This window comes from Pseudophryne corroboree, chromosome 6 (genome assembly GCF_028390025.1).
Source record: "Pseudophryne corroboree isolate aPseCor3 chromosome 6, aPseCor3.hap2, whole genome shotgun sequence".
Lineage (NCBI taxonomy): Eukaryota > Metazoa > Chordata > Amphibia > Anura > Myobatrachidae > Pseudophryne > Pseudophryne corroboree.
The window spans coordinates 313,371,956-313,390,258 of record NC_086449.1 but is presented as its reverse complement, the minus strand read 5'-3'; the positions used below and the strand labels follow the sequence as shown (position 1 = coordinate 313,390,258).

Here is an 18,303-nt window from a genome sequence, read left to right as displayed (position 1 = left end):
GAAATGCGGACAACAGGTGTCAAGCCGTGTGTTGCCTTTGTCAAGCTGTAATAAGTAGGGGTAAGGACGTTAACCACCTCGGAACATCCTCCCTTATACGTCGCCTGCAGCGCATTCATCATAAGTCAGTGACAAGTTCAAAAACTTTGGGCGACAGCGGAAGCAGTCCACTGACCAGTAAATCCCTTCCTCTTGTAACCAAGCTCACGCAAACCACCCCACCAACTCCCTCAGTGTCAATTTCCTCCTTCCCCAGGAATGCCAATAGTCCTGCAGGCCATGTCACTGGCAATTCTGACGAGTCCTCTCCTGCCTGGGATTCCTCCGATGCATCCTTGAGTGTAACGCCTATTGCTGCTGGCGCTGCTGTTGTTGCTGCTGGGAGTCGATGGTCATCCCAGAGGGGAAGTCGTAAGACCACTTTTACTACTTCCACCAAGCAATTGACTGTCCAACAGTCCTTTGCGAGGAAGATGAAATATCACAGCAGTCATCCTGCTGCAAAGCGGATAACTGAGGCCTTGGCATCCTGGGTGGTGAGAAACGTGGTTCCGGTATCCATCATTACTTCAGAGCCAACTATAGACTTGATTGAGGTACTGTGTCCCAGGTACCAAATACCACCTAGGTTCCATTTCTCTAGGCAGGCGATACCGAAAATGTACACAGACCTCAGAAAAATACTCACCAGTGTCCTAAAAAATGCAGTTGTACCCAATGTCCACTTAACCACGGACATGTGGACAAGTGGAGCAGGGCAGACTCAGGACTATATGACTGTGACAGCCCACTGGGTAGATGTATTGACTCCCGCCGCAAGAACAGCAGCGGCGGCACCAGTAGCAGCATCTCGCAAACGCCAACTCTTTCCTAGGCAGGCTACGCTTTGTATCACCGCTTTCCAGAATACGCACACAGCTGAAAACCTCTTACGGCAACTGAGGAAGATCATCGCAGAATGGCTTACCCCAATTGGACTCTCCTGTGGATTTGTGGCATCGGACAACGCCAGCAATATTGTGCGTGCATTATATCTGGGCAAATTCCAGCACGTCCCATGTTTTGCACATACCTTGAATTTGGTGGTGCAGAATTATTTAAAAAACGAGAGGGGCGTGCAAGAGATGCTGTCGGTGGCCAGAAGAATTGCGGGACACTTTCGGCGTACAGGCACCACGTACAGAAGACTGGAGCAACACCAAAAACGCCTGAACCTGCCCTGCTATCATCTGAAGCAAGAAGTGGTAACGAGGTGGAATTCAACCCTCTATATGCTTCAGAGGATGGAGGAGCAGCAAAAGGCCATTCAAGCCTATACATCTGGCCACGATATAGGCAAAGGAGGTGGAATGCACCTGTCTCAAGCGCAGTGGAGAATGATTTCAACGTTGTGCAAGGTTCTGCAACCTTTTGAACTTGCCACACGTGAAGTCAGTTCAGACACTGCCAGCCTGAGTCAGGTCATTCCCCTCATCAGGCTTTTGCAGAAGAAGCTGGAGACATTAAAGGAGGAGCTAAGACATAGAGATTCTGCTAGGCATGTGGGACTTGTAGATGGAGCCCTTCATTCGCTTAACCAGGATTCACGGGTGGTCAATCTGTTGAAATCAGAGCACTACATTTTGGCCACCGTGCTCGATCCTAGATTTAAAACCTACGTTGGATCTCTCTTTCCGGCAGACACAAGTCTGCAGGGGTTCAAAGACCTGCTGGTGGGAAAATTATCAAGTCAAGTGGAACTTGATCGGTCAACAGCTCCTCCTTCACATTCTCCCGCAATTGGGGGTGCGAGGAAAAGGCTCAGAATTCCGAGCCCACCCGCTGGTGGTGATGCAGGGCAGTCTGGAGCGACTGCTGATGCTGACATCTGGTCCGGACTGAAGGACCTGCCAACGATTACGGACATGTCGTCTACTGGCACTGCATATGATTCTCTCTCCATTGAAAGAATGGTGGAGGATTATATGAGTGACCGCATCCAAGTAGGCACGTCAGACAGTCCGTACGTATACTGGCAGGAAAAAGAGGCAATTTGGAGGCCCTTGCAGAAACTGGCTTTATTCTACCTAAGTTGCCCTCCCACAAGTGTATACTCCGAAAGAGTGTTTAGTGCCGCCGCTCACCTTGTCAGCAATCGGCGTACGAGGTTACTTCCAGAAAATGTGGAGAAGATGATGTTCATTAAAATGAATTATAATCAATTCCTCCGTGGAGACATTGACCAGCAGCAATTGCCTCCACAAAGTACACAGGGAGCTGAGATGGTGGATTCCAGTGGGGACGAATTGATAATCTGTGAGGAAGGGGATGTACACGGTGATGAATCGGAGGATGATGATGAGGTGGACATCTTGCCTCTGTAGAGCCAGTTTGTGCAAGGAGAGATTAATTGCTTCTTTTTTGGTGGGGGTCCAAACCAACCCGTCATTTCAGTCACAGTCGTGTGGCAGACCCTGTCACTGAAATGATGGGTTGGTTAAAGTGTGCATGTCCTGTTTATACAACATAAGGATGGGTGGGAGGGCCCAAGGACAATTCCATCTTGCACCTCTTTTTTCTTTAATTTTTCTTTGTGTCATGTGCTGTTTGGGGAGTGTTTTTTGGAAGGGCCATCCTGCGTGACACTGCAGTGACACTCCTAGATGGGCCAGGTGTTTGTGTCGGCCACTAAGGTCGCTTAGCTTACTCACACAGCTACCTCATTGCGCCTCTTTTTTTTCTTCTTTGCGTCATGTGCTGTTTGGGGAGTATTTTTTGGAAGGGCCATCCTGCGTGACACTGCAGTGCCACTCCTAGATGGGCCAGGTGTTTGTGTCGGCCACTTGGGTCGCTGAGCTTAGTCACACAGCTACCTCATTGCGCCTCTTTTTTTTCTTCTTTGCGTCATGTGCTGTTTGGGGAGTATTTTTTGGAAGGGCCATCCTGCGTGACACTGCAGTGCCACTCCTAGATGGGCCAGGTGTTTGTGTCGGCCACTTGGGTCGCTTAGCTTAGCCATCCAGCGACCTCGGTGCAAATTTTAGGACTAAAAATAATATTGTGAGGTGTGAGGTGTTCAGAATAGACTGAAAATGAGTGGAAATTATGGTTATTGAGGTTAACAATACTTTGGGATCAAAATGACCCCCAAATTCTATGATTTAAGCTGTTTTTTAGGGTTTTTTGAAAAAAACACCCAAATCCAAAACACACCCGAATCCGACAAAAAAAATTCGGTGAGCTTTTGCCAAAACGCGTTCGAACCCAAAACACGGCCGCGGAACCGAACCCAAAACCAAAACACAAAACTCGAAAAATTTCCGGTGCACATCTCTAATCACAAGGTATTAAAACATATTAAATAGATCATGATTTGCTTTCTAGTAGTGGTATAGAGAAGATTTGTTACTATACCAGAATGGCAGGAAAAGCAGTCCTGTGCTTGTGGGCCAAAGCAACTCTGACAGGACAGGTCACAGGCGTAGCACTTGCCATCTGCCACTTGGAAATAAAACAAGCAATATTAATATTATTATTTATCTAGTATTCCTAAATTCAGTGGCTTACATCTACTTCATACTATATGTATACTCTCATCCTTTACCCAGATAGAGGTATGAGATCTATAATACAAAATGATTCGAGCTTAGGTTAATAATACATATAAATATATATCTGTATAATGAGCTCTACCATGATTTGCAGAATTATGTCTATTATGTAATATATGTAATAAATTGCATTTAAAATTATTTTTTTCCTGAAATGCTCCTCCTGTCTACAAAGTGTAATATCACAGAGATGCAGTATTTACTTTCTTTCCCTTTGTGGTTTTCATAACTGCCTGGATAAGAAGTTCCCAGATAAAGATTGCAGACCTATTATAACAGAAATGACAGACCTATTTATATTCCAAGAACATAACAACAACCACACTAGTCTTGAATCAATCCTAGAAGATCAACTTATATCATTAACTTGGAATAGATACATTGCATAGGCCATAGGAGTTCTGTCACTGTGGCAGTATTTGTATCACCCAAAGAAATGCCCAAAGCATAGGTTTTATAGATGCACAAAGTTAATTTCAGCATATATGAGATGGAGTTCCGTGGTGGAAGTGGCAACCTGCCAAGGTGCAAGTATCCACAGGAATGAATGAATTATTGTGTAAAAATCAGCTGATGGTTCAAATGACAAATGTTGGATATTTATAATCTCATATGATTTTGAGATAATTCACAGTGAGTTGTCTAATTAACATGAGACCTCTGATACTTACAGTATCTATCAGATTTATATACCATATGCAGAACTTTGTGGGCCCCATAGCAACATTTTGAAGAGGCCCCCGTCCCAATGCTTCTAGAGAGACACTTCTCTGCAGCAGTTGTTAATTTTATGCCCTACAATAGTGCACTAGTTCATTTTCTGAACCATAGTAGAGCCTTATTTAATGTTATGCCCCATAGTAGTGCCCTAGTTTCTTTTATGAATCGTAGTAGTGCTTAAGTTCACCCTATGTCACATTTCAGAGCTGCCAATACACATTATGCCGCACAGTAAACCCAATTCACATTATGATATATAGTGCTCCCCGTTCATTTTGTGCCTCATTACAGTGCCCCGGTTAATATTATATAACATTAAAATGCCCTCCAGTTCATTTTATACCACACTACAATGAGCAGGTCCGGAGACATACCTACATATATTGCAGGCCTGAAGAAAAGGGTGAAAGGTTCCCTACATACCACACAATGGCCACAAATGTATATAACATATGTAACTTTGACAGGGAAGGTGGGCCCCTCTCAGCTCTGGGCCCCATGATAGCTGAACTGTCTGCACCTATGGTAGCTACACCCTTGATCATATGTAATTGGTCTCACTATAGTAGGTGTTCCTCAAAGCACACTAAAAGTCCAGTTTTAAGGATAGTAATATTTGATTACAGGTGACTTAATTAGTACCTCAGTTACTTTTCTGTGCTTAAGCATGGATATCACTAAAACTGGGACTGTTAGTCTGCCTTGAGGAATGTGGTTGGGAACCCCGGCACTATAGTATAAATGCTGGTGCTCTGTTTAGTAAGGGCTAATTCAGATCAAGCATATATTAAACAAAATAAGTGTACTTGGCCCAAAGCAATACATTTCTTCTGTATAGACAAGTAGATTTAGAAATGGACCATTAAATATACTATACATGCTTAAGGTTGCCATAATATCTGTTTAATCCGTGACACCTATGATTTTCACAGGTTCTGTCACTGATGAAAACCAACCAGGTGAAATGCAGGCTTGAATTTAGCCAGCCACAGACCCTGTGTGTCACGATCCGGGTAATTAGTCACCACTTCTTACCTTCTAAGTGTCTCCTGAGACTGACCCAATGCTCCATGCCTGGATTCCACCTGCGCTGTCTGCGTGCAGCACACTGTACAACTTTGCCTCAGTCTCCTCTCCGTGATCCCGGCAGCGTTGTCATGGCAACTATACAGTTAATCCCTTCTGTCATAGTGAATGGCGTCTCACTGCTGATTTCCTCATGCTAAAGTTCAAACAGACTTTCCCTCCAGATTCAAACATGGGCGCAGCTATGTTTGACTTCATCACGTTATTCTACAGCCTATCCGCTGTGCTCTGGACTCTGCCTGATTGCTCAGCCAATACCTGCTTCCCAGCTGGTATAAATATCCTGCATTCAGGCTGTCTAATTGTCAGTGCTGTGCTTGTCTATCCTAGTGATACACGTCTCTCCTGTCTGTGGATGTTCCAGCTTGTGCTTCCAGGTATTCCAGCTCCTGTGACCTTGCTCCACTTAAAGAGACCCCGCACCGGTTACCATCTTGCGGTGCTGCCTGACTCCAGCAGTGTTCCTACATTGCATCCTGTGTCCTGCAGTGATCTATCACCGGCTTCCAGCTTCCAGCTATCAGCGTTGTTCCAGAATCGTTTCCAGCTTCCAGCGGTGTTCCAGTATCACTCCTAGCTCTCATTGCCTACCAACATCGCTCTCTGTGATCCACAGTGACTTCATCACCAGCTTCCAACTTCCAGCGTTGCTCCAGTCTCGCTTCCAGCTTCCAAAATTGTTCCTGTGTCACTATCAACTCCCAGCGGTGTTCTGTATCACTTTCAGTATCGCTCTCCATCTACAGCGGTGTTCCAGCATCGATCTGTTCATCATCTAGCACACAACATCGAACCACAGTTCACCATCGATAATCACCATCGGACTCTATCTTCAGCGGTGCGTTCAATACACCTTCTGTCTGCACCGGTTCCATCCGGCATCCCCGGCAATTCTTCCAAGTTCCCTTCAACCTCTGTGCACTTGTGCCAACCCAGCTTCCAGTGTGTCATCTGCTGAGCAGTACCAGCTAGTTCCCTGTTACAGCATTTAGCTGTGGCCCATGGACTTTCCAACTCCAGGTCTTGCAAGGACTTTGTTACATCTTATCCTGCATTGCTACAGTACTCATTACCACTGCGCTCCCAGGAACTGTACTGCTATATTTATCTGCACAAGTTACTGTTGAAAGGTATCTCAATTGCCAAGGTGTCTAAACTGTGTGTTCAATAAACAGACTTTGTTTTATATACTCCGTTGTTGTTGTTGTTGTCACAACTTCGGGCAAACGGTGCTTAACCTCCTGCATGTCCAAGAACCCTATTCTACCTCCACGGTTCACATACACGCCAGCCCCCACGTCTGAGGCTTCCCCAGGTCAGCCTCAGCCCTCAGTTGTGACACTGTGTAATTCATAGGTGTCCCAGATTAAAGGGATATTGTGGTAAGCGTATACATGTATAAGATGGTGAATTTGCCATTTCAGTGATCTACTTGACAGAGTTCATTGCAGGTATACAGTACAAATGATCTCTACACTCTTTACATTGTCTTTATGTTTGATCCATTTATACTGTATCTGAAATGCACAAAATAATCCATGGGAATGGGCCCAAATGAGGGAGAATTCAGTATTCCCATGTTAGTGAAAATATAACTTGATTTTATAAATTGAAGTCTAACTTCATGGATATTGACAGATTATTATTTTGTTTATATACCATTAAAATATTGTTCATCCAAGCAGGTCACAAGATGACACATTCCATAGGAAGGTGGTTTTCCATCTGGGCACACATTACAGTCACGAGGTGATGGCCCATGGCAGGTCTGGCAAGATTTATGACAAGCCTCACATTGCCAGTTCTTGGAATCTTGAAATGTGCCATCTGGGCATTTTGGCATACATCCAGCATCTGCAATAGAATATTCTTTTTAGACAGATAGATAGACAGATAGACAGACAATAGATCATCAATGGTTCCACATATTTAAGGGTTCAAGATGAATTATTTAATTTGACTTTGGGCAGCACTGACCCATCAATAAAAGTTAAGACACATAATATTGGACAACAAAACATAAATCTGTTAACAACTATGTACAATAAGTGTATGTCAGGAAGTATATGCAGGGTGTGTACTGTAATATTATCTCACTGTGTGTTGAACTATTCACCACTGACTGAACAAATAAGAACAAGTGACTGGCACGTAGAAAAGCGTCTGATAAGCTTTCGCTGTTTCTTTCTTACCATGCAAATAATATCCATTTTGGCAGGAAGAGCAATATGTCTGATTGTGGCATTGAAGGCACCATAATGGACAAGCAAGACACATTTTCCTGCCATTGTCCTCGTAGGTTTTCTGGGGGCAGTGTTTGCGGCATTGTAGACGATGCCTAAAATCAAATGCAGTGGTACAAAAAGTTTACAAATCATATAATAAAGATTAATAGATCAAACTGAGGTGATACTTGTGTGGGAACTATAGTGTTCCTGGTACTAACAGAGCATTGACTGCATGTGTACTGCTGACTATCAAAATGACAGTCACATGGTAAGAGATCCTGATGCACATGGTGTAACCTGAGAGTTTGGCAAATACCAATAATCTTGAAATGAAAAAGACATAAGGAACACCTGACCTACAACAGGAAAAATGGTAGCCATGAGCGGCAGAAACTACCCTCTTCCCAACAAATTACATTAAGCGCCTAATCCTGGTGGGATATCCTAATCATGGCTGATATCATGGCTGTGGCCACTTTTTGTTCATTGATATTTTGCTATGATATCCCCCAAGGGGCGTTTTAAGAGAGGAGGGGACCCGTTAAGTTACTTCAATGAGCAACAGTAGTATTTTCCAACATTGCAACAGAAGTGGGTGGTCAGAAGTATCATATGGCCTATTTGCTACTGCGTTAAGCATTCAGACAATGCAGGATAGTTTGCACATGGGCCAGCGGTTGCCATAATCATTTGTAGGATTTCCCTGCAGAGGAGAAATTATTTTTTCTTTACAAATTGCACTTTTTTGAAGTCACATATGTTTTGCGGGGTATTTTTTTAGTCAACGGAGTTCACAAATTTCACTTGGTATGGAAACCCTGGTACCAAGGGCATATCAAGAGAGGAGCGTGTGCAGGATCTGTATAGGGCCCCCTCCTCTCTTGCTAGCAGCACTGTAGACTCTGGGCACTGGGGTCACTAGGGGACCCTAGCGCTGTCCCAGAGTCTATTGCATATGCCCAGGTCTCCAGGAAAATGGCGCGCCGGACATTTCCACAGAAGATTTCTTACTCCACATGCGCCATTTTCCTGCTGATTCCTGGAACGCTGCTGCTGCCGACAAGGGACTCCGGAGGGTAAGTATTGGAAAAAATGGAGGCAGCAGCCGCCAGTCAATCCTGGCTCATGGGCGGACCAGCTGGCAATTAAAAGAAGGCAAGGCTTTGCTTTTTTTTTAAACTGGGTGAGCTCGTGAGCCAATCACAGCTCGAGCACTGCCAGCCAATGAGAAGCTGCCCTGCCAGCCGAGACTGGCGCACAAGATCACAGATCAAAGACCAGCCTATTGTTTTGAACAGCAGACTGTCCGCAGGAACGGCTGGCGGCCGCTGGCAACTTCAAACAGCACTACAGCTGGGACCCTGACGACGCTCCCTGCTCCTCCTCTGTCCCACTCCCAGCGCAGACAGAGGTGTGCTCCCTCCTCTCTCGCACGTCTAGCAGTGTGAGGTCACTGGGATAGCCGCCTCCCCTCCGTCTGCACCCAGTGCAGTGCCTCCAGCTGTCCCCATCCCCCTGATGTCGGTGGAGGATGAGGGCTGCTACAGGAGCTTGGAGTCCGTGCGCTGCTGTTCGGGGTCTAAGTGTGAGTACAGAGGCTGAGACCCCCTCGCAGTATATAGTGATACTGCTCTGTATGTATCCCTCTTATATCTATATATCCAGCTGGGGTCCCCTATCCCCCATCTTGGCTGTGCATCGGGTCACATTGGATCAGTTCTTTCATTAACTTAAGAGTAACAGTGATGTAATTAGGGGGGTAATTCAGACCTGATAGTAGCAGCACATTTGTTAGCAGTTGGGCAAAACCATGGCCCTCATTCCGAGTTGTTCGCTCGGTAATTTTCTTCGCATCGCAGCGATTTTCCGCTAACTGCGCATGCGCAATGTTCGCACTGCGACTGCGCCAAGTAAATTTGCTATGAAGATTAGTATTTTACTCACGGCATTACAAGGTTTTTTCTTCGTACTGGAGATCGGAGTGTGATTGACAGGAAGTGGGTGTTTATGGGCGGAAACTGGACGTTTTATGGGAGTGTGTGAAAAAACGCTACCGTTTCTGGGAAAAACGCGTGAGTGTCTGGAGAAACGGAGGAGTGTCTGGGCGAACGCTGGGTGTGTTTGGGACGTCAAACCAGGAACGACAAGCACTGAACTGATCGCACTGGAAGAGTAAGTCTCGAGCTACTCAGAAACTTCACAGAGAAGTCTTTTCGCAATATTGCGAATCTTTCGTTCGCAATTTTGATAAGCTAAGATTCACTCCCAGTAGGCGGCGGCTTAGCGTGTGCAATGCTGCTAAAAGCAGCTTGCGAGCGAACAACTCGGAATGAGGGCCCATGTGCACTGCGGGGGGTGCTGGGGGCAGATATAACATTTGCAGAGAGAGTTAGATTTGGGTGGGTTATTTTGTTTCTGTGCAGAGCAAATACTGCCTGCTTTATTTTTACACTGCAATTTAGATTTCAGTTTGAACACACCCCACCCAAATCTAACTCTCTCTGCACATGTTACATCTGCCCACCCTGTAGTGCACATGGTTTTGCCCAACTGCAAACAAATTTGCTGCTACGATCAGGTCTGAATTACCCCCTAGGTACGGTGGAGCTGATTTTGAATTGGGGGTATTATTTTGTGACCGCGCTCCTTCTTAGTGAGGCCACAACTCCTTTTGCGGCGCGCGCCTGCAATGTGCGGGTGATAGAGGAGATGAGTTCCCCCACTTCTCCAAGACCACTTTAAGCCCTGACTGGAACTAATGTGCAGATATTAGCTTCAGCACGGGTAACTGATGATCAGGCCCCACGCTCCACTGCGCCATCTGCAGCAAAAAGGTTAGGGGGAGGGGTGCTGTAAATGTGGTACTAGGGGGGTTTTGCTGCCCCCATAAAAAGATTTTTGGGTGAGGGCAGAGCCGGCCATAGGCATAGGCAAACTAGGCAATTGCCTAGGGCATTTGATATGCCTAGGGGCATCATCAGCTTCTGCTGATTAAAATGATATGCGACATGCCTATATTCTGTATGTAGCATTTCATATGCAGATACAGCCACAGTCTCACGCAGTATATTGTCAAGCTGCATATCAGTTTAATCAGCAAAAGCTGATTGTACATCCTAGCCACATAGCAATGCAAATAAGATGCATTTTCATTAAAAAAAAAAAAGGTACCCGACGTTAGCATTGATGTAAGATTTGTGAGGACACATCTGTATCCAAGCAGAGGCAGAGGTCACAGTGTTAGTGGAAGTGTGAGTGCTGTGTGCATGCGAGTGGGTTGGTTGTGCAGTAGTGTTCAGAATATGTGTAAGGAGCATTATGTGTGTCATGTAAAAATAAGATTTTACTCACCGGTAAATCTATTTCTCGTAGTCCGTAGTGGATGCTGGGTACTCCGTAAGGACCATGGGGAATAGACGGGCTCCGCAGGAGACTGGGCACTCTTTAAAGAAAGATTAGGTACTATATCTGGTGTGCACTGGCTCCTCCCTCTATGCCCCTCCTCCAGACCTCAGTTAGGGAAACTGTGCCCGGAAGAGCTGACACTACAAGGAAAGAATTTGGAATCCAGGGTAAGACTCATACCAGCCACACCAATCACACCGTACAACTCGTGATAACTATACCCAGTTAACAGTATGAATAACAACTGAGCCTCACTGAACAGATGGCTTCTAACAATAACCCTTTAGTTAAGCAATAACTATATACAAGTATTGCAGACAATCCGCACTTGGGACGGGCTCCCAGCATCCACTACGGACTACGAGAAATAGATTTACCGGTGAGTAAAATCTTATTTTCTCTGACGTCCTAGTGGATGCTGGGTACTCCGTAAGGACCATGGGGATTATACCAAAGCTCCCAAACGGGCGGGAGAGTGCGGATGACTCTGCAGCACCGAATGAGCAAACTCAAGGTCCTCCTCAGCCAGGGTATCAAACTTGTAGAATTTTGCAAACGTGTTTGATCCCGACCAGGTAGCAGCTCGGCAAAGTTGTAAAGCCGAGACTCCTCGGGCAGCCGCCCAAGAAGAGCCCACCTTCCTCGTGGAATGGGCTTTTACTGATTTAGGATGCGGCAGTCCAGCCGCAGAATGTGCAAGTTGAATCGTGGAACAGATCCAGCGAGCAATAGTCTGCTTAGAAGCAGGAGCACCCAGCTTGTTGGGTGCATGCAGGATAAACAGCGAGTCAGTCTTTCTGACTCTAGCCATCCTGGAAACATAGATTTTCAGGGCCCGGACTACGTCCAGCAACTTGGAAGCCTCCAAGTCCCGAGTAGCCGCAGGCACCACAATAGGTTGGTTCAAATGAAACGCTGATACCACCTTAGGGAGAAATTGGGGACGAGTCCTCAATTCTGCCCTGTCCATATGGAAGATCAGATAAGGGCTTTTACAGGACAAAGCCGCCAATTCTGACACCCGCCTAGCCGAAGCCAAGGCCAAAAGCATGACCACTTTCCACGTGAGATATTTCAACTCCACGGTCTGAAGTGGCTCAAACCAATGTGATTTTAGGAAATCCAACACAACGTTGAGATCCCAAGGTGCCACTGGGGGCACAAAAGGGGGCTGAATATGCAGCACTCCCTTAACAAACGTCTGATCTTCAGGCAGTGAAGCCAGTTCTTTTTGAAAGAAAATAGACAGGGCCGAAATCTGGACTTTAATGGATCCCAATTTTAGGCCCATAGTCACTCCTGACTGTAGGAAGTGCAGAAATCGACCCAGCTGAAATTCTTCTGTGGGGGCATTCATAGCCTCACACCAAGCAACATATTTTCGCCATATGCGGTGATAATGTTTTGCCGTCACATCCTTCCTAGCTTTTATCAGCGTAGGAATGACTTCAACCGGAATGCCCTTTTCCATCAGGATCCGGCGTTCAACCTCCATGCCATCAAACGCAGCCGCGGTAAGTCTTGGAACAGACAGGGCCCCTGCTGTAGCAGGTCCTGTCTGAGAGGCAGAGGCCAAGGGTCCTCTGAGATCATTTCTTGTAGTTCCGGGTACCAAGTCCTTCTTGGCCAATCCGGAACGATGAGTACAGTTCTTACTCCTCTCTTTCTTATGGAACACATAAACCGACTGGTACACCCACGGTGTCACTAGAGCGTGCACAGCTATCGCCTGAGGGTCCCTTGACCTGGCGCAATATCTTTTTAGCTTTTTGTTGAGGCGGGACGCCATCAAGTCCACCTGTGGCCTTTCCCAACGATTTACAATCAGCTGGAAGACTTCTGGATGAAGTCCCCACTCTCCCGGGTGGAGGTCGTGCCTGCTGAGGAAGTCTGCTTCCCAGTTGTCCACTCCCGGAATGAACACTGCTGACAGTGCTATCACGTGATTTTCCGCCCATCGGAGAATCCTTGTGGCTTCTGCCATCGCCATCCTGCTTCTGGTGCCGCCCTGTCGGTTTACATGGGCGACCGCCGTGATGTTGTCTGACTGAATCAGCACCGGCTGGTTTTGAAGCAGGGGTCTTGCCTGACTTAGGGCATTGTAAATGGCCCTTAGTTCCAGAATATTTATGTGTAGGGAAGCCTCCTGACTCGACCATTGTCCTTGGAAGTTTCTTCCCTGAGTGACTGCCCCCCAACCTCGGAGGCTTGCATCCGTGGTCACCAGGACCCAGTCCTGTATGCCGAATCTGCGGCCCTCGAGAAGATGAGCACTCTGCAGCCACCACAGCAGAGACACCCTGGCCCTCGGGGACAGGGTGATCAGCCGATGCATCTGAAGATGCGATCCGGACCACTTGTCTAACAGATCCCACTGAAAGATCCTTGCATGGAACCTGCAGAATGGAATTGCCTCGTAAGAAGCTACCATCTTTCCCAGGACTCGCGTGCAGTGATGCACCAACACCTGTTTTGTTTTCAGGAGGTCTCTGACCAGAGATGACAACTCCTGGGCCTTCTCCTCCGGGAGAAACACCTTCTTCTGTTCTGTGTCCAGAATCATACCCAGGAACAGCAGACGCGTCGTAGGAACCAGCTGCGACTGTGGAATATTCGGAATCCAGCCGTGCTGTTGTAGCACTTCCTGAGACAGTGCTACTCCAACCAACAACTGCTCCCTGGACCTCGCCTTTATAAGGAGATCGTCCAAGTACGGGATAATTATAATTCCCTTCTTTCGAAGGAGTATCATCATTTCGGCCATTACTTTGGTAAATACCCACGGTGCCGTGGACAGACCAAACGGCAACGTCTGGAATTGGTAATGGCAGTCCTGTACCACAAAACGGAGGTACACCTGGTGAGGAGGGTAAATGGGGACATGCAGGTAAGCATCCTTGATGTCCAGTGATACCATGTAATCCCCCTCTTCCAGGCTTGCAATAACCGCCCTGAGCGATTCCATTTTGAACTTGAACTTCCTTATATAAGTGTTCAAGGATTTCAAATTTAGAATGGGTCTCACCGAACCGTCTGGTTTCGGTACCACAAACATTGTGGAATAGTAACCCCGTCCCTGTTGAAGGAGGGGAACTTTTATTATCACCTGCTGGAGGTACAGCTTGTGAATTGCCGCCAGCACTACCTCCCTGTCCTGGGGAGTAGCTGGCAAGGCTGATTTGAGGTAACGGCGAGGGGGAGACGTCTCGAATTCCAGCTTGTATCCCTGAGATACCACTTGTAAAACCCAGGGATCCACCTGTGAGCGAACCCACCGGTCGCTGAAGTTCCGGAGACGGGCCCCCACCGCACCTGGCTCCACCAGTGGAGCCCCAGCATCATGCGGTGGATTTAGTGGAAACAGGGGAGGATTTTTGTTCTTGGGAACTGGCTGTATGGTGCAGCTTTTTCCCTCTACCCCTGCCTCTGGGCAGAAAGGACGCGCCTTTAACCCGCTTGCCTTTCTGGGGCCGAAAGGACTGTACCTGATAATACGGTGCTTTCTTAGGCTGTGAGGGAACCTGAGGTAAAAATGTTGACTTCCCAGCTGTTGCTGTGGAAACGAGGTCCGAGAGACCATCCCCAAACAATTCCTCACCCTTGTAAGGCAAAACCTCCATGTGCCTTTTAGAATCCGCATCACCTGTCCACTGCCGAGTCCATAATACTCTCCTGGCAGAAATGGACATTGCATTAATTCTAGATGCCAGCCGGCAAATATCCCTCTGTGCATCTCTCATATATAAGACTACGTCTTTAATATGCTCTATGGTTAGCAAAATAGCATCCCTGTCGAGGGTATCAATATTTTTCAGACAGGGTATCGGACCAAGCTGCTGCAGCAATACACATCCAAGCTGAAGCAATTGCAGGTCTCAGTATAGTACCTGAGTGTGTATATACAGACTTCAGGATAGCCTCCTGCTTTCTATCTGCAGACTCCTTTAAGGCGGCCGTATCCTGAGACGGCAGTGCCACCTTTTTTGACAAGCGTGTGAGCGCTTTATCCACCCTCGGGGATGTCTCCCAACGTAACCTGTCCTCTGGCGGGAAAGGGTACGCCATCAGTAACTTTTTAGAAATCACTAGTTTCTTATCGGGGGAAGCCCACGCTTCTTCACACACTTCATTCAACTCATCTGATGGGGGAAAAACCACTGGTTGATTTTTCTCCCCAAACATAATACCCTTTTTAGTGGTACCTGGGTTAATGTCAGAAATGTGCAACACATTTTTCATTGCCGTAATCATGCAACGGATGGCCCTAGTGGAATGTACATTAGCCTCGTCCTCGTCGACACTGGAGTCAGACTCTGTGTCGACATCTGTGTCTGCCATCTGAGGTAGCGGGCGTTTTTGAGCCCCTGATGGCCTTTGAGACGCCTGGGCAGGCACTGGCTGAGAAGCCGGCTGTCCCACAGCTGTTATGTCATCGAACCTTTTATGCAAGGAGTTGACACTGTCGTGTAAAACCTTCCACATATCCATCCACTCTGGTGTCGACCCCGCAGGAGGTGACATCACATTTATCGGCACCTGCTCCGCCTCCACATAAGCCTCCTCATCAAACATGTCGACACAGCCGTACCGATACACCGCACACACACAGGGAATGCTCTGACTGAGGACAGGACCCCACAAAGTCCTTTGGGGAGACAGAGAGAGAGTATGCCAGCACACACCACAGCGCTATAATCAGGGATTTACACTAACACAAAGTGATTTTCCCTATAGCAGCTATACAATACAGTTTGCGCCTAAATTTAGTGCGCCCCCTCTCTTTTTTACCCTTTGAGCCTGGAAACTGCAGGGGAGAGCCTGGGGAGCTGTCTTCCAGCGGAGCTGTGAAGAGGAAATGGCGCCAGTGTGCTGAGGGAGATAGCCCCGCCCCCTTCTCGGCGGACTTCTCCCGCTCTTTATATTTATATTATGGCGGGGGATTTTTGCACATATATAGTTTATTAGACTATATTATGTGCTGTTCGCCATGTAAGGTACTCTAATTGCAGCCCAGGGCGCCCCCCCCCAGCGCCCTGCACCCATCAGTGACCGGAGTATGTGGTGTGCATAGGGAGCAATGGCGCACAGCTGCAGTGCTGTGCGCTACCTTAAAGAAGACCGGAGTCTTCAGCCGCCGATTTCCAGGACATTCTTCTTGCTTCTGGCTCTGCAAGGGGGACGGCGGCGCGGCTCCGGGACCGGACGACCGAGGCTGGGCCTGTGTTCGATCCCTCTGGAGCTAATGGTGTCCAGTAGCCTAGAAGCCCAAGCTAGCTGCAAGCAGGTAGGTTCGCTTCTCTCCCCTAAGTCCCTCGTAGCAGTGAGTCTGTTGCCAGCAGATCTCACTGAAAATAAAAAACCTAATAAATACTTTCTTTACTAGAAGCTCGGGAGAGCCCCTAGTGTGCAACCAGCTCGAGCCGGGCACAGATTCTAACTGAGGTCTGGAGGAGGGGCATAGAGGGAGGAGCCAGTGCACACCAGATATAGTACCTAATCTTTCTTTAAAGAGTGCCCAGTCTCCTGCGGAGCCCGTCTAATCCCCATGGTCCTTACGAAGTACCCAGCATCCACTAGGACGTCAGAGAAAATGCATTAATAATGTGCAACATATGTGTAAAGGGCCACTATGTGTGTCATTATGTGTATAAGGGCATTATTAATGTGCAGCATATGTGTAAAAGAGTACTACTGTATGTGTCATTATGTGTATAGGGGCACTAATAATGTGCAGCAAATGTGTAGGGGGCACTATGTGTGTCATTATGTGTATAAGGGCATTAATAATGTGCGGCATATGTGTAAGGGACATTATGTATAAAAGGGCATTAATAAAGGTTGTCATAATGTGTAAGGTGCATTATGTTTATAAGGACATTTATGTGTCTCATATGTGTAAGGGGCATTACTGTGTGGAATTGTGTATAAATGCATTACTAATGTGTGGCATTATGTGTATAAGGTGCTCTACTATGTGGCATTGCAAATAGAAAGGGCACTACTGTGTCGTCTAATGTGAATAAAGAGCAATAAGGTGTGGTGTAATGTGAATAAGGAGCAATTCAGTGTGATGTAATGTGAATAAGGGGCTCTACTGTGAGGAGTAACAATTATAAGGTAAAGTGATACTACTGTGGGATGTAATATGAATTATGGACACTATCGCAAGATAAAATGTGAATAAAGTTGCAGTACTGTGTGGCGTAATTGGAATTGGGGTTACTATTGTGTGGCCATGTCCCTTCCCAGCAAGAAGATGCCCCTTTTTGGGCTGTGCGTCAAATGTGCGAACTGTTCCTATTTAAAATATAGGGGGTACAAGGACTGCTATGGGTGAGGGGTGATGGTCCTGGGAAAGAGGTGCAAGGTCAGATGCAGAACCAGCGGTGGTGCTAGGGGGCACCAGCCAAAATCTTGCCTAGGGCATCATATTGGTTAGGGCCGGCTCTGGGTGGGGGCATAATATATTAACAATAATAATATGAAAAAAACACATAGTAACATATGGGGAAGGGGAGCGGGTACTTAATTGGGGCACATTGACCCTGTGAGTGAGGGTGGGGCTTGACAAGTCAGGGTATTTTATGCCACTAGGAGGAATATTTCTGATGGAGGGTGGGAAGTCAAATTGCATTTTTGCATTGCATTGCAAATTGCATTGCACAGGGGTGGGGTGTAGGGTGCAACACACCTCTTAAGTGTATATGTGTGTGTATGTATATATATATATATATATATATATATATATATATAATTATTTTTTTTAATAAAACATTTAAATAGCTTTTTTAAAATTATTTTTAAACTTTATTTTTTATAAAAAATTACAATTTCTAAAACAAAATTGTGAGTTAAATGGTTAAAAAAGTCAAAATTTCAATAAGATGTGTTAAAAATATTATGTACATTACTTATATTTGCTGTGGTAACATTTATTACAATTTGCTTCTTTCATTTGCACACTGCACTACTTTCTACTTACGCTAATAATTAAAGACATTGGTAACTTACAGAAAATAACCTTGTAGACAGCTGAGGCATATTTCAGGATCATCTATACAGGGAGAAATATATTGAAGCAAAATACAATTATAATATTGTTTTAAAGAAAATATACATAGGAACTATGGGGGTCATTCCGAGTTAATCGCTAGCTGCCATTGTTCGCTGCGTAGCGATCAGTGAAAAAATTGGATAATCTGCGCATGCGTATGCACCGCAATGTGCACGTGCGTCGTATCGGTGCAAAGTCCTTTGTGGTTTTGCACTGGTTC

At 46.4% G+C, this 18,303-nt stretch overlaps 1 protein-coding gene and 1 long non-coding RNA gene across 2 annotated transcripts in view; one reads left to right on the top strand and one right to left on the bottom strand.

The window, feature by feature from the left end:
• LOC134932131 (proprotein convertase subtilisin/kexin type 5-like) overlaps positions 1 to 18,303 on the bottom strand; it is a 420,509-nt gene that overhangs the window by 337,750 nt on the left and 64,456 nt on the right. The window contains exons 4-7 of the mRNA XM_063926251.1: positions 18,041 to 18,083; positions 7,589 to 7,734; positions 7,056 to 7,250; positions 3,394 to 3,480 (exon numbers count right to left, since the gene is read on the bottom strand). Coding sequence (XP_063782321.1) covers positions 3,394 to 3,480; positions 7,056 to 7,250; positions 7,589 to 7,734; positions 18,041 to 18,083 — 471 coding nt within the window. The remainder of the gene's footprint in view (positions 1 to 3,393; positions 3,481 to 7,055; positions 7,251 to 7,588; positions 7,735 to 18,040; positions 18,084 to 18,303) is intronic.
• Positions 1 to 18,303, top strand: part of LOC134932132 (uncharacterized) — a 154,602-nt gene that overhangs the window by 93,165 nt on the left and 43,134 nt on the right. The gene's annotated exons all lie outside the window — the stretch shown is intronic.